At 41.1% G+C, this 16905-nt stretch overlaps 1 protein-coding gene across 1 annotated transcript in view; it reads right to left on the bottom strand.

Moving 5' to 3' along the window:
• Positions 1-763: 763 nt before the first annotated feature.
• The window catches only part of DHX9 (DExH-box helicase 9), a 28136-nt gene continuing 11994 nt past the window's right edge, over positions 764-16905 (bottom strand). The window contains 17 exon segments of the mRNA XM_081193276.1: positions 764-998; positions 1000-1236; positions 3042-3242; positions 4209-4324; positions 5229-5458; positions 5949-6076; positions 6218-6379; positions 6741-6852; positions 7760-7920; positions 8646-8798; positions 10039-10112; positions 10204-10298; positions 10511-10724; positions 12174-12274; positions 12961-13117; positions 14159-14241; positions 14651-14792. Of these exon segments, the coding sequence (XP_081049402.1) occupies positions 932-998; positions 1000-1236; positions 3042-3242; positions 4209-4324; positions 5229-5458; positions 5949-6076; positions 6218-6379; positions 6741-6852; positions 7760-7920; positions 8646-8798; positions 10039-10112; positions 10204-10298; positions 10511-10724; positions 12174-12274; positions 12961-13117; positions 14159-14241; positions 14651-14792 (2433 nt within the window). The 3' untranslated portion in view covers positions 764-931.

Here is a 16905-nt window from a genome sequence, read left to right as displayed (position 1 = left end):
TTTCCTTTTTTTAAAAAAAAAAGAGTCAAAAATTGGGGGTTGTCTTATACATGGATGGTGAATGCACAGGGGTTCTGGTATGGGCAGCCCAGGCTGGTTCAGGTTCTGGCTCTGGCCAGATTTCTTAATTCTGGGTAAAAAAAATATAGGGGTTGTCTTATACATCTTATATACTGAAAAATACTTAGTTTCAGCATAACTATTACCATAGTTTTATTTCCCCAACAAGATGTCAAAAAGAGATAATGATGAGGAACAAACATAGCTGTCTTAAGAGGCCTAGGATAGTACTCCTTCAAAGCTGTGCATGCCATGGAAATGTACCTGTGGAGGCCCAGACGTAGAAACTGATGGACTCTATTGAACTTTCAAGTTCTTTAGAGAATAAGGTAAGAGATTAGTGCTATCGCTCTGATCTACCTCCCCAGCATCCTCTCCCATTTCCTAGAACTCCAGTTCCTTGAGAAGCTGGAGGCTATGAAGCAAGTGAAGACATTTTGAGCACTTGTGGAAGACTTGGACCAAAGTATGACCAACTACACCAGGGGCAGGCAATGTAGTGCTGTAGTTGCTGAACAACTCCTCCCATAATCCCAAGTGGGTGGGAGTTCACCAGGTTTGCGATCCCTGAACTACATCATATAGACTACGTGCAAAACCTATGAAATGGCATTCTCCACTGTTTTTGCAGTTAAATTATATCCAACAGAGCACTTCTGGGTGGCAGGAGACGGCCTCTAAAAATATGACGCTTATGAATCTATTTAAAAACAAGTAACTTGTTTTATTAAGATCAAAATGAACACATCATGAAAGAGTATCATAGCAATCTGATTATTTATTATATCAAATTAAAGTTTCAATCCTTTGTGAACTCTAGGACTAGAAACACTTCTGCATTACAAGCAAAGAAACATGGGGGAAAACAAGATCATGCATCATTATTTTTGGGTGGTACTACTGTTCCACCCCTACCACCCCCACCTGCCTCTAAACCCACCCCCTCGGTTTCCTCCACTTTGGTATCCTTGAAAGCCTCCACCACCTCGAAAGCCACCTCCTCCAGCACCACTGGAATATCCCCTTCCCCCAGAACCACCAGGGTAAGCGGTTCCATAACCACTTCCATATCCACCCCTGTAGCCGCCACCACCACCTCTGTAACCACTGCCACCTCTGTAGCCACCTCCATTGTCATATCGAGCCATTTTGGGGGGGCGAGGTCCATCCCCATACCTGGGAAACAAAAATAAGAGCTGTTATTTTGGACTGTAAAAATGCAGTCCTAAACAGGATTATGGTGCTCACACTAGGAAACCCATCTCACATTGATAACAGGTAATTTCTTTTCCACATTTCAAGTATTTAATGCTAGGTTTCAAAATGAAACATTAAGGATTACATTTTCCCTCAAACTACTTAGAATTTTACATTCTTCTCCCCCTCCATTATATTCCCTAAGAAGCCTCAATGATTTAAGTCTTTCCTAATATCTTGCCGTTCTTTTTGTAACTTGTCCAGCTGCAACCATGTTCTAAATGTGAACTTAATGGAATAATGACATTGCTGTCTTATTTTTCTCTTTCCTTCTTAACACTTTTACTTTTTACACACGCTTCTTATTAACCCTTGTTTTAATTCAGAAGTATCTTCTTGGGGATTTTTTAATTCATTTCAGGACGGCTGTACACCTTGGCCATCCTATGGTGGCTTAACAACCACCTTAATAAAACCACATATTAATAAATAATAAAGTACCACAATAACATAGCTGTCAACGTTTTCCTTTTTTTAAAGGGGAATTCCCTCATTCCAAATAGGATTCCTTGCAAGAAAAGGGAAAAGTTGACAGCTATGCAATAAAGAGAGCAAGAGAATCTGGCATCTGAAAGTTATCAATGGTGATGATAATAAGTGCACATTCTTAACGAATTCCATAATTTGTGTGCCACCACTCCAAAGACCTATTTGGTAGCCACCCACGTAACTTAAGGTTGGGGGGGGGGTCCTCACATGTCCTTCAAAAATAATACTCAGCAGGCTCATGTGGATTAGATACCAAGGTCTTGGGCTATTAAGGGATTTAAAGGTCAAAACCAACACCTTGAACTAGGCCAGGAAATGATCTGATTGCCATAAGAATGTTTCTAAAACAAATAACGGGGGCCAGATCATCTTTCCCCATGAAGGGGTTACAGCTGCATCACCAGCCAAAGCTGGGGAAAGGCACAGAAAGCTACCAATGTAGCTTGGGTATTCATAGCAGTCCTGGATCAGACCTTATTTCCAAGCTGCAAGCTTAAGGGGAAGTGCAACCCCATCCAGAATATGTTAAATATGTCTTCCTCAACTGTTTGATCGCTCTTCATAATCTGTCTGTCTTTGATTGAATTGCTTGTAATTATTGGTAAACTTATAGTCAATCAATCAAAAATTCACCCCCCCCCTGCATTATTTGCACTTACTAAAGTTTTCATGTAGCATTTTTTTGCCTTATCATCCTATCTAATAATATCCCCTTTGAAGCCTACATGATTTGCTTTCTTATTTTATTATCCTGAAACTTTGGTCTCATTCTACATACTATTTAGGAGTTAAAAATTTTCCCAACATGGATCCCTGTGCCCATTTATCCCAAATTTCATTTTTTGTAATAACTATTTTCTGATAAGCAGGATCCATCCCTTTTAGGATTTTTGTAATCTCTGGTTAGAAGAAAACAGGAAGCTTAAACAAGTGGCAAGGTTTCATTATGACTCTTGAGACGGGTGGGCAACCTTTTTCTATTGCGGGCTACACCCCCTGTCAGGGACCACATTAGTCATAGATTAACTAATCTGGAGTAAAGAGAATCCTGCTCCTATCTTCACCATAGTTTATTTTCCCTTAAGCCCTACAACCAAGGAAAAAAAGCCAAACACATCAAACAAAATACTAACTACATAGAAAGGAGGAGGGAACGCCAAGAAAAAAGGAGGGGGGCGGGAAATAGATGGTACGACATCGAATGGACTAAAGTTCTAAAATAGCTTGGAGCTAACCTCATAGTGCCTGCTGCGAGGTTGATGCCAGCAGCTGATGGTTTGGAGATTTCCCAAATTACATCCAGCATGTTTTTGTTCAGTGGGTCTAGGTCGCTGATGATTTCTGGATTCTTAGTTACTTCCACCACAAGGGCTTCCATTGCTGCACGCAAGGCAGCGATACACGCAGCTGCGTTGTGAGGCATACGTAGTTTGATCCTACAGGAGAGAAACAGTTTAGCAAATGAATATACCAGGGGTCTGCAACCTTTAAGACAAAAAGAGCGACTTGGACACGTTTCCGAAGGAAAAAAAACCTGGAAGCTGCAAAACTCGTCATTATAAAAATAACTTTTTTGTCACTTTTTTATTATTTCTTTGTTTGACCCCTCAGAATTACTTCTCCTCATAGAAATAAACGTTAAATTAACAAGTTACCTTTGTGTGTGTGTGTGTTCTTCACTCCCCTTCAAAACAGTGACCAGCGTACATGCCCCCTTTCAATGCAGTGACCAGCGTACATGCCCCTTACAATGTAGCGGGCGGGCGACGTCGGGACGGTGCGTGACTAACGCACGCACCGCCCCCATGCGACGTCACAGCCAGTACAGCGCCCGCCACAGTGGGGAGTGTCGGGGCGCACAATGCGCCTCCTCCCCTCGCTAGTATCCGCCCCGGAGCCGTGGCAAAGGTGTAAAAGAGCCACATGCGGCTCCGGAGCCGCGGGTTGCTGACCCCTGGAATATACTGTATCCACCCCTAGGACCCAACATATGTCCTCCCATTTAATCATCCAAAGTGTTCAATCAGCTGTGCTGTTAGGGTTTGAGGCACATCAACTCAGTATTATAATTTCCCCCAGTGAAGCCTGTTAACTGAAATTCTCTAAGAATACTGAGAACTTAAAAAAGCAAACCCACAAGAATTTTAATAGGGCCATCTAGACAGGAATGGGCATCAACTGCATATTTTTTTTTCATGCGTTCAAAACTCCCTTCCCTCACTTCCACATCTGATGCATCAACACTCAACAGGACCCTAAAAATTCTGTGAAGAATTTCTGTCTACATTCAATGTTCTTACACTTCCTTTCTTATACAGCCTTTTAAAGCTATGAAACCAGCTGTTGTACCTCACAGTCGTTCCCCATGCATTTAGTATCCAGAGCCAATCAAAAGTTCATACCAGTCATCCAACATAATAATCTCCCCATCTGATACAACTTTCTTAGAGCCAAAGAGAAGCAGCTGCAAAGGGCTCACTAAGGTCATGGCTTTGGCAGAGATGGCTCGGGTCCGGATCTGTAAATAGAGAAACATACAGATGTCTTTGTGGATCATACCATATGGAATCTGGGGCATAATATGAAATTACGATAGCATCCTAGCACACAAAGGAAAAGTTTCCAGGTGTCATAGTTACAGTGATGAGCAACACTGCCTAAATAATTAGAAATCAGCAGAGAGCAAAATTTATAGCTGCCAGAAGACTGCCATTCTGTCCTCCTCCTCTAAGTAGCCTTTATCTTCTTCCCTGTTTGCCCTAAAAGCTTCAAATACTGGAATCCCACCTATTCAAACTGACATTTCTAGAAATGTACAAAATTCACTCCAAACCAGAGTATATATTGCACTATATTTTCAGTGGCTATAAGGACACGAGATACTTTGCAACACAGAAGTACTAAGAAGTTATATGGCTTTAGCCATCTAACTTCAAGAATACAATAAAACTAACTTTGATAGAGGCCTATAATGCTTCGAAAGCTTAAGAACATTGTGCTGATTATTCTAAACAAGAACACATAAACACAATTATTAATTTATATACTGTTTTATGCCAAAATAAGCAGCGTATCAGTATAGTCTTCTCCTTTTTCAGAAACCCAGGGACCCACCTTTAACCCAAACATGCTTTTGGGAACCCATTTCTTCTCCTCCCTCCTCTTGTTACGTGGTGGTAGTGCTGCAACTGCAACCCACCTTAGATCAGGCCACGATACAGTGGTGGGTCCTGAACTACTAGCTGAAAGCCAAGGTGTTACCATCATGACAAGAGATCTTCTATAGACTCCAGACCAGCAAATTTTTACATTTCAACCAGAGGATTTTAATTAAAAGCAAACATACAATGCCTAAGATAAAAAATTGTACTCAAACATGCATGGCAACTTGGTAGCCTGGCACATCTTTCACATTTGCCTACCTTTTCTCCGAAGACAAAAAATGGACAAGGATACTTCATGTCCTGACTGCTAAATGGACAGTTAACAGAAGACTTGTGGATAAGTGCATTGCGGCCCTCGGTGGTCAGAATCTTCCTCTTCTCCTTGTGGAAACAGACATTGGGATACAAACCAAAGGCCAGCAGAGAGATGACAACGTCTAGGCTGTTATCCGGTCCAGTGTTGTTAAATACCTGGGTCATCAAACACTCTGGAAAAGAGAACAGGAACTGGCTTTCCAAGTAGTACTTCATTTTATAAGCAAAACTTTAAAAAAGCATTTGATTTCCTCATTTGAAACATATTTTACATTTGTAGAATGAGTGTTTTGAGTTTACAAATATAAACAGATCCCTACAACAAGGAGGCAGAACCTTGTCTTTGACCTCCCTGATGTAGCAACAAGATTCAGCAACTGAACATCTAGAAGTCTCACATTTTAAAATCCATTCTGTCCAAAAATGGGATTAAGATTACTGCAGAACACAGCTAGGACAAAAATGATGGAATTTCTTTCTATACATACTGCACCCCCTGCCAACAACCACTGCCATACATGGAGGGGGCTCCCTGTATCTAAAATGTTTTTATTATTAAATAACCTTTAACCAAATCGTGTGACATAAAAATGAGTCTACAGAGCCATGTATTTGTTTACTGTGCCACACTCCCTATACTTGAAATTACTTCATGCGTATTACCTTCTGGGAATCCAGAGTTGACAAGAATATCTTTCAACTGCACTTTGGCTTCCCAAGTCATTCTCAGAGTAGCCATGTTGAGTCTCTTGTGTTCACAGAAATGTATCTCTGCATTTTCCCCACCCAGTCTGCAAAAGGAAAATGGGCAAGACAAACTGATTTGCAACCAACCTGTACAGATGCTCCACAGTAATTTTCCCTATATAAAGCAGGATGCCTTATAAGGTCATGCAGCTGTTCACAGTTTTAGTTGTCCTGAATAAATTTACCTGGCATTATCCCAGGCTTGGAAAACTGACAGGAGGGCCACGTGATCAGAAAACCGATTTCCAGCAAAATTTCTGTGAACGTAACCCAGCCTCTTTCCCTCGCTAATGAATGGTTCAGGAAAGCAGGTGGCTGCAGAGATGGTACATACAGCATCTCCCACACTGAAACAGAAACCACAGAATGATTTTTCTCATGGTCTTGCACCTAGCAGCCGGAGATCAACTTCAATAAACTTGATATCTAACTATGTTATTAGCAGAATTTACTGGTGTGAATGTTAGAGGCGGGGGTGGGGGTGGGATGACGCCTAGCCTCTGTCTCAAACAATTCAAGTTCACAAATTTGAATAAAAACAGAACGAGTGTACTTCTGGCTCTGAAATAATGTCTCAAGTTAAAATTTGGTTTCATGGTTTTTTAAACTCATTTCCAAAAGAACCCACAACACTCCATTTAGATACCAATCATAATCAGTCACCCAATCAATTCACATACACTTCTAACCTTATTAAATGGCACTTACTAGAAAATACACCCCATTATCATCATCTTCCCAAGGCGAGGTTCAATGGGCAGTCTAGCTAAAATTCGCCCAAGAGGTGTCAGTTCGTCATTGGAGTCCAAGGCATCAAGCTCTGTGAGGGGAGGGAAAATGCACTGGCAAAATCTGATAGGGTTTAATTTAACTGTTCATTCAGCTTCACAATTAGTGAAGCATCTACTGTACTATATATTTTGGAAAGTTAGTTGTTTGCTATGCATTTGGACATTTCTTAAGATACCACAATCAAGTTTTTCACGATGATTCCCATATTGAAGCAGCAGATGTTTGTTCTGTTTGGATACAATTGGGCACCACTTTGAATCAAGATGGCAGCCCGAAAGTTTCAAAGCCACAATGAATTCTTGGTTTCTTAGAAATACTGAGCAATGCTTGGTACAAGGCTGTTAGATAAATCAGAAAGGTGGCAGCAAAATGAAAAGCTGTTGCCTTCTGATCTTGCTTGTTAGCATCCCTAAAGCATCAGGGCTGGCTATTGTTGTAAACAGAATACTGGACTACATGGAACTTTGGTTGGACTGACCAAGGCAACACAATGGCAAACACAAAAGACATAAATTACACCACCATTCTATAGTGACTGGAGGCTCCACTACAGAAGAGGCCTCTTCTCCAGTATCCCTGCTGAAAGTGGGAGCCTTGTATAACCTCAATTGGCAAACAGGACTGTGTTGGAGAAAGCAATTGTGGACTACCATGGACTAGCTTTGTAGGTTAAAACCAGCACTTCTTCTCATAAATAAATTGAGAGTAATTTTTTTAAAAAACACACACTAGGGAAATACATACACTCCAGTGGTTTTGTTAATGTTCTGGCTGTTGCCTTGTAGACCAAGTTTTTCAAAGATGAGAGCCAGGCATAAACATCGAGTCATGAAAAGAGCAACTGAATATCTACTGCTTGTGTGTGAAAATGGATGACACAGAGTTTGAAAACAGACCACATCTATGCTTACAGACTGGAAGTATCAGTCTAGTACCTCTGAGTGTGTGCTCTGCTTCAATCACTGCGTCCAAAGGAGGTGGCTCTATAGCTTTGGCCAGGAACTGGCCAATCCCTCCCAGTCGTAGCAGTTTGATGCTCAAAGCAATTTCATGTAGCGGTGTTCGGAACATTTCTGGAGTCATATGAGTCTCAAGTCTAGAGACAAAATGGAGAGAGAGAGAAAAATATTTAGGGTATGTTCCATTTCAACTGGTACTACCAATAGCTCTACTCTGCTTCGGCCAACACTGCTCCCTAAGTCCCCTTACACACATAGTGGAGAGCTTATTGTCTTAACAGTGTCACAACCCTTCTCAGTCTCCACCAAAAAATGAAAAGACTAAAGAGGTGTAAGGATGAGATACTGATTTGTGAAAGGGATAACCTGACGATCTGTTGTTGATGCAGAACCTTTAGGACAGAATGGGGAACCTTTGGCCATGCTTGCTGGGGTGAGACTTGGGCATTCAAAAACTCCTGGAAGGCCCACCCCTGTCTCGGAGCCAAACCAGGTGACTGTGTTAACCACACATTCACTGACAGGTTTTAAGCTAATCCATACCCACTTCACAGTCCTATCGGGGTGCTAGGGGCATGGGAGCAAAACTCCTTCCCCCTTCCACCTCAGCTCTGTGGAAGCTACCACAGTAGTAACAGCAAAATGGGGAACTTAATTTCAAACTAATAATATAAATTTGCACAATGGTAAAACAATGTACGTTTACAACTACAGGCTACAGTTCCTCTTTATTTGCATCCTAAGGGGGGGGGGAATCCATACCCATTACCTAGTCTCTGAGGTTGGGTTCATCTGGCTTTTCTAGTTCAGTTAACTATTTATTCAGGAATTTACTCTAAGAATAAGCAGAGTGCACACCTACCGTTCAAAGCGAGCTCTGCTGCAAAGGTGGAAACAGAAGCCAGGACGGACACGACCAGCTCGGCCTTTCCGCTGTTCCAGGTTCGTTTTTGAAGCCCACACAGTGGCATAGTTGGTCATGTTGTTGTGAGCAGTGAAGAGCTTCACCTTTTGCCTGTGAAGTTTAGTTAGAAGAAAATGCATTATCAATTAACTTCCAAGTTCTTAAATATTGAAAACAAAGCAAATTATGATGCGATGCACAGAACCTTAAGGGATTTAGCACTTAAGAGGAAGGTTGCAGCACAAGGCAGGATTCTCAAAGTCTAAGATGACTTTGTGAACATATTAGAAACAGGAGGGCTTGTGATGTGTTAAGAGACAGACACAGTTGTAGAACAGCTACTATGGTGGCAGCTGTCACAGTATAAACAAACTAGGATGAGGAGATCAAATTTTAACAAAAATGAACCATACATAACTGATCATGTGGAACAGAAGGAATGGGAAAACAGTAAGACCTAAAGTGGAGAGGAGCTCTTTATGCACTTCCCCCTCAGTAGAGGATACAATTGACCAAAACTGATTCCTGTCTCTTAGCAGGGGAGTTACCAGTGCAGACTGACCACATATCTATCCCAAAGGCTTATAGATCTTAAGAGCACAATTGTTAAAAACCCTTTCCTGATCTAGAGAAGAGCAAGGGGTTCCTGGTTTGCCATAACACTGCCAAGGCGCTCTAGCTGCCTCAGCAACACAGCAGCCCAATCTCTCCCGGCTTTCTTTTCACCTATGGGCAAGGGAGGGACATAGAGAGGGCTCATGGGCAACTGCCAGGACAACCCCCACTTGCTACAAGGCTGGTTCCACATCATGCTCACCAGAGGGTGATGATACACTTTCCGCGATGAGCACATACGTAGAAGCCTGGCAAAATCTGCAGAATTAGCTTCACAGGTCCAGTATAACCTCACTTTTCTGAACATGTACCATTGATACATGACTTTAAGAGCCACATTAATCAAACAGATGAACCCAATCCTGTCCTGCCCATGTTTATAAAGTGTAATTTCAAAATGTGTTAAGTCTTACCTTAGGCATGTTCTAAGAAATCAGTGGAGAAAAGCTCCAAATTTTAAGCATTTTCCCCAGTCGCTGCTGCCCCATTACATCCACATGGCAAAGAGAGCATCCCCCACACACCTGCCCAAAGGTGTCTGCTTAAGCATCCGTCTGGCCTGCCAGGAAATACAGATTTCCACCAAGCCCCTGGCTGTGTACTTTAGCCTGGTGGCTCCTAACTGTAACAAATGAAAAAGGTTCTGCAAGCTTAATCTTAAGCTTTCTGGCAGGCAGGACAACATAAAACCCGTTTTGCAGATCAAACCAAAGAAACAAGAGGAACAAAAACTCACTTGCAAGAGTCAATAACATAGACGACATCATTAATGGTAATACTTGTCTCTGCAATGTTGGTAGATAAAATTACCTGGAAAAACAAACATAAATCTATTCTGAATACAATATTACCTGGGACTACCTACTACACTCCTTGCCTAGAGTACAAAAGGAAGGCTCACTTTGGTCATTGCAGGCGGCACTGGGTCAAATACTTTGCGTTGCTCCTCTCGGGGAATCTGGGAATGCAGGGGAAGTATTTTGTACCTCTGGCTTCCTATATGAGCACATGAAAGTAAATGTTTTCAAACTCCATACATACAACTGAACATCCCTCTCACCCCCCCCCCCTATTTTTAAATACTACCATTCACTCTCTTTCAAGCACTCACTCCTTTCACATAAGGGAGACTGAGATCTCTTTCACCTTCATGAACACATCAGATAAGAAGCAACAAAGGCAGGAGGAAAGCTGAAAACTGCTTGTACCAAAGTGTGGATTCATTTCCAGGTATTTCTGCATGGTGTAGATCAGATTCCAGCCAGGCAAGAAAACAAGGACTGCTCCTGGCGCATTCAGGGTCTCGATATACTTCAGCAAGGCCTCAATGAGCTCAAAGGGAGTCTCCTTCTCATTCAGCTGGGCCATGCGGCGCTTCGTTTCTGGGCCATATTCATCACCACAGATAAGGTTGCAATTGGCCTACAAGAGAGGAGAAAACAGCACTTTGAGAACTATTCCCCTACCAGCAGCTCATAAAGACACACGAATGCCCAGAATAGAAGGGACTGTATTTATTGGTTCAGTTCTCACTGCTCAATAAACCGGAACTTACTCTGGCCCTACTTTCAAAGAAATCTGCTGCCAAAATTGTAACTTTTCCTCCAATAAGAGGTGAGGACTCTTAACTTGGAATTGTCAAGCAAGTGCTAATAAAAGGGGTTGAAGGTGTAAGGTTTTCATTTACCAACTATTTATTTAAACATTTATGATCAGTCTTTCTATTGTTTGATGCCCAGGACAGCTTTCATGAAATCACAAAATGCTGATTAATGCAACAGATATAGGATACAGAAACCAAAAATTCAGTAATATAGCCACTCACACCAGAAAGTAAACCAAAGAAACAGCAGCTAAAAGTCAGCAACCCTCAGGAACACGAGGCATAAAAAAAGTTTTGGTTTCTAAATTGAAGCAGAGGGAATACCAACCTATCATACATATTAAACCACTTTACTCATTTCCTAGTGTGAACCAAGACTGCACTTCACTTAGGAGTCAAGATATTTTGCAACCAAATACATCAGGCCTTAGGCATTACTCCAGCGTACTAGATTTGGTTGCAAAATAGCTTGACTCCTAAGTGAAGTGCAGTCTTGGTTTATTGTACAGGGCTTTTGTATAATTTAATCTTGCTTCTTATATAAAGTAGAATAAGCCAAAGTTCAAAGTAGTATAAAGAGGTAGTATATTGCCACCTGCTCAATTCCCTCCCACAGAAGAATAGAGTTGTAGAGTTGGAAGGGACCCTGAGGTTCAACCACTCTAGCTGCTTGCAACACAGGAATCTCAGCTAAAGCATCCCTGACAGATGGCCATCTAACTTCTGATTAAATACCTCCAAATAAGGAGAGTCCACAACCTTCCGTGGGAGACTGTTCCACTGTTGAACAGCTCTTACTGTCAGAAAGTTTTTCTGTACGTTTAAGTTATATGTATGCATGCATTGAGGGATGCAGGTGGTGCTCTGGCTTAAACCACAGAGCCTAGGACTTGCCGATCAGAAGATCGGCAGTTCGAATCCCCGCAACGGGGTGAGCTCCCGTTGTTCAGTCCCAGCTCCTGCCCACCTAGCAGTTTGAAAGCATGTCAAAGTGCAAGTAGATAAATAGGTACCGCTCCTGCGGGAAGGTAAACGGCGTTTCCGTGCGCTGCTCTGGTTCGCCAGAAGCGACTTAGTTATGCTGGCCACATGACCTGGAAGCTGTACGCCGGCTCCCTCAGCCAATAAAGCGAGATGAGCGCCGCAACACCAGAGTCGGTCATGACTGGACCTAATGGTCAGGGGTCCCTTTACCTTTACACATGCATTATCATTACTGTTCTTACGAGTGCTGCAGAAATTGTACATGTAAAAAAACCCCAACACACATCGTCATCTTCACCAGCATCTTCATCTTTATCCTTCTTCTTTTTGTCCTTTGGCGGAGGAATGAATTTAGTCATCTGAATGCAGTCTTCCAGAAAATACTCTAAAACAGAGAGAATATTTATTGTAGGGATTATCTTATCAACTATTCATTAGTAGTCCAGCACTAAGGGCCTTCTGGCGGTTCCCTCACTGCAAGAAGTGGGGTTACAGGGAACCAGACACAGGGGCTTCTTGGTAGTGGCGCCCGCCCTGTGGAACGCCCTCCCACCAGATGTCAACAAAATAGACAACTACCTGACTTTTAGAAAACATCTGAAGGCAGCCCTGTTTAGGGAAGTTTTTAAAGTTTGATGTTTTATTGTGTTTTTAATATTCTGTTGGAAGCTGCCCAGAGTGGCTGGGGAGACTCAGTCAGATGGGTGGGATATTATTAGGATTCTGCAGCGACCTCCAGCGGGATGACCCAAAAGATTCTGAAGATGAAGGCTCACCTCTATCCTGCTCAACCAAATATTGGCAGAAAAACAGTAAAATGTCCAAATTACTGTTGCTTTTATCTCCCCAGGTAAAAGTACAATACAGATAAAAGTTCTGTAAGCATTTAAAATACATAATCTGGTAACTGTGTCTGTACTAGAAACAATTTTATTTCTGGCATTAGCAATTCAATTGTGTCAGCTCTGCAATTCATGCCAGTGTTCTGCCACTGTAAGGATATCCCCATGACACCAAATGACAACGTCCTTTATTCCAGCTTTTCTAATATTCCTTTGGGCAGCCATTCACCTTGAACAGGGTAGGTTCTGCCAAAGACCTCAATGATGGGGCAATTAAAGAAGTATTCACAGAACATGGTGGTATCAATGGTGGCAGACATGAGGATCACTCTGATTTCAGGGTAGGTCTGAATGACGTCCCGCAGAACCACCAATAGGAAGTCAGTCTGTAGAGAGAAAAAACAACCCTTAAAAAAGAAAATAAACACACCTGAACTCTGAATCAAATTTAAGGCACCTATGAATTTGACTGCTTATTACATATCATGTTATCGCATCAAGGGATCGCCAGTTGAGGTACTTACCTAAAACAAAACTTAGCATTTATATTGTTCAAAACACTTCACATCACTACCTTGTAACCTTAGAACAGGGGTGGGGAACCTGTGGTCCTTGCGATGCCACTGGGCTCCATCTCCCATCAGCCTCAGTCAGCACGGCTACTGGTCAGGAATGATGGAGGGGGTGTAGTTCAGCAACATCTGCAGGGCCACAGGTTCTGCAGCTACACAAGGGCTGTTATCCCCATATTTATTTATCCATACAAAAAAAAAATATCTTGCTTTTCCCCTTCAAGGTGGCTAGCAAAATATAGAAATAGAAAAAATAAAAACAGTGATTCCATCATTAAAGCTGTTACCAAAGACACCACAAGACAGAATTAAGAAAAGGAGGGGCAGATAGTGCAGATGGGTGGTTGAGGAAAGGTGGCTTGCACAAGGATTCCTAGTGAATTCATGGCAGAGAGGGCATTCATACTGCAGGCTTCTCAATTCACAGCTCAGTCTCTTAGCAACAATGTGACAACTAAAGTCCACTGCAATCTAAACCCCCAATATAAAGTAGCAGCAATGCCCCATTCTAGTTCCCACCATCTGATGTATGCTGGGGTGCTTCGGAGTGCACATTTCACATTTGCTCAAAGTAACAGGACCAATGGATAATTTTGTAGAGTTATTTTCTATCTACCCGATTTGCCTAAAGGATAGCTCTGGGTACTAGCACGTAGATCTCTAGCAGGGGCTAGAGGTGAACAAGAGAACCACCAGTTTGTAAGCTGAGGACAACTTTGTTTTAATGGTGCAGAAACACAGTGCCAGCAGAACCTAACAGAAGCAGCTTCTCCCTTTCACAACAATAGGCATGCTTACACAATGTTAAGGGAGCCAGGGGGCAAACAAGCTGTTTGGGTAGAGTTCAAAGCTTACATTAATGTCTCTCTCATGGATTTCATCCACAATAACATGACTGATTCCACGGATGCCAGCCTCCAGCTTTCTCAAGAGGACACCTTGAAGGAGAAAAAAGAAATTCATGTCAATGAAGATAGGTATCAGGTGAAGGTCAGAAATGGGTAGGGGGGAAATCCCAGCCCCCCCTCTACAAAAAACAAAATAAAAAAACCTCCAACCCCTCAGTACAAACGCACATCTAAGCCCTGTCTACAGCTCCTTTCCAATTACTACTATGGGTTTGACAGCTACCTCTCTCATGAGGAGGAAATGGCGCCATTTTCATTCTAGTGCAAAGCTTCCAGATAGAGGCTGCATAAAGTAAGTTTCTAAGATTTCAATCATTTTCATGTTCGCTATGACTAAAACCACTGTGAGATGAGGTTCTCCAACTCTGCTTAGCTCCAGATTTTCTATATCACCTCGCTATCCTAGCCTGAAAATGAGAGAATGGAAAGCAGCACACACCTACAGTGCAGAACATCATGCTGGCATGGGGTCGGGGAAGCACCGATTCAAAGCGGACACTATAACCACAGCTATTCCCAGGTTCTTCTCCTCTCTCGTAGGAGACTCGTTCTGCCACAGAAACAGCACTGATCCTCCTGGGCTATAGAATTAAAAGAAATATCTTTCAATTCAAAATATGAAATCTGCACCAACTCATCAACACCAATTCCCTGCAACAAACTCATGAATGAAAATCATAGAACTGGAAACAATACATTCAAACAGCATCTATCAAAAGGTGGAAAAATCACAGGTGTCATGATACCAAGGTACCCAAACATTGGATGCTGGGGATTCAGTGATCTGCAATCTCTCCACCCACCCACATCTGGGCAGGAAGAAAGCCAAAAATTAATGCTAGCATTTCAAAACCTGAAATAGTCAGGGCCAAGACAACTCTGATCCAAAAAAACCTTTATCCAAAAAACCTCAGTCCTCTGATAAACATAAAACTGAAAATAAACGATTGTCTTTTCAGTTGTTGAGCAGGGCAAAAATGCTTTAAATAAATTAAATACAAATTCCAACATGTACATTTTCATACTGGAAAACTTGAGGAGGAAAATGCAGCCTCAATTGACAAAGACAGTTTTTGTAAACTGAGCTGAGATGATGTCACTGTCTGTACCCTTTTCCTATTAAGATACATTAATAGGAAGGAATACAAGGTAAAAGCCTTCACTGATGATTTGGTTATAACAACAGAAGACCCTATTAAAAGTGTTAAGGAAGTCTTAGAAGAGATAGAGCAATTTGGACAAGTTGCCGGTTTCAAATTAAATAAGAACAAAACGAAAATAATGGTTAAAAATATGGACCAAGAGATATTAGAAAGAATTCAGCAACAAACAGAGATGGAAGTGGTTAAGAAAGTTAAATATCTTGGGATTATATTAACTCCCAAGAGTATTGATCTTTTTCAAAATAATTATGTACCGATATGGAGTAAGATTAGGAAGGACCTGGAAGTGTGGGGGAGAATGAAGTTATCATTTTGGGGAAGAATTGCAATGATAAAAATGAATGTGCTACCAAAAATGTTGTTTTTATTTCAATCAATACCAATAATTAAAGGTGTGACGATATTTAAAGAGTGGCAAAGAGTATTATCAAGATATATCTGGCAGGGCAAGAAACCCAGAATAAAATTTAAGATTTTAACAGATGCAAAAGATAGAGGAGGCTTTGCCCTGCCGGACTTAAAGTTATATTTTGAGGCTGCATGTCTTTGCTGGGTGAAAGAATGGATAAAGTTAGAAAATTCAGAACTTTTGGACTTAGAAGGTTATGATAATAGATTTGGTTGGCACGCATATTTATGGTATGAGAAAAAAAGAGTGCATAAAGGTTTTGAAAATCACATATTCCGAGGTCCGCTGATTGAAGTGTGGAATAGGTACAAAAATATATTAGAGTTTAAAACTCCATTCTGGCTGTCGCCATTGGAGGTAATGAGTGTTAAGAAGATCAATATGACCGGGAGTTGGATTACATATGAGAATTTAATTATAAAAGAAGGAAATAAATGGAAATTGAAACCATACAAAGAAGTTAAAGAATATGTGTATGATTGGTTACATTACTTCCAATTGAATGCGATGTTTAAAAAAGAGATGCTGGAAAGAGGTTTTCAAGAAGAAAAATCTAGATTTCAAAAAGAAATTTTGAATAATGATATTAAAATTCTATCTAAAATGTATAAATTATTACTTGAGTGGCATACTAAGGATGAAGAGGTTAAAGTTGCAATGATTCAATGGGCCAAAGATTTTGGTTATAATATTCAATTTGATGACTGGATAAGACTGTGGAAAGAAGGAATGAAATTTACTGCATGTACTACAATAAAAGAAAATGTTATGAAAATGTTACATAGATGGTATGTAACACCAGTAAAACTTGGAAAGATGTATAAAGTTAGTAATAAATGTTGGAAATGTCAGGAGAAAGAAGGAACATTTTATCATATGTGGTGGGAATGTAAAAAAATGAAAGGTTTCTGGGAAATGATTTACAATGAGTTTAAAAAAATGTTGAAATATACTTTTGTTAAGAAACCAGAAGCCTTTCTGTTAGGAATACTAAGAAATGATATAAAAAAGGATGAGAAGTTGTTTTTATATGCAGTAACAGCGGCAAGAATTCTGGTGGCACAAAAATGGAAACAGGAAGAAATCCCGACGAAAGAAGAATGGAGAATGAAGTTGATGGAG

This window comes from Podarcis bocagei (genome assembly GCF_964188305.1).
Source record: "Podarcis bocagei genome assembly, chromosome: 5".
Taxonomy (NCBI): domain Eukaryota; kingdom Metazoa; phylum Chordata; class Lepidosauria; order Squamata; family Lacertidae; genus Podarcis; species Podarcis bocagei.
The sequence above is the reverse complement of the archived record's forward strand: the minus strand, read 5'-3'. Positions and strand labels throughout refer to the sequence as shown.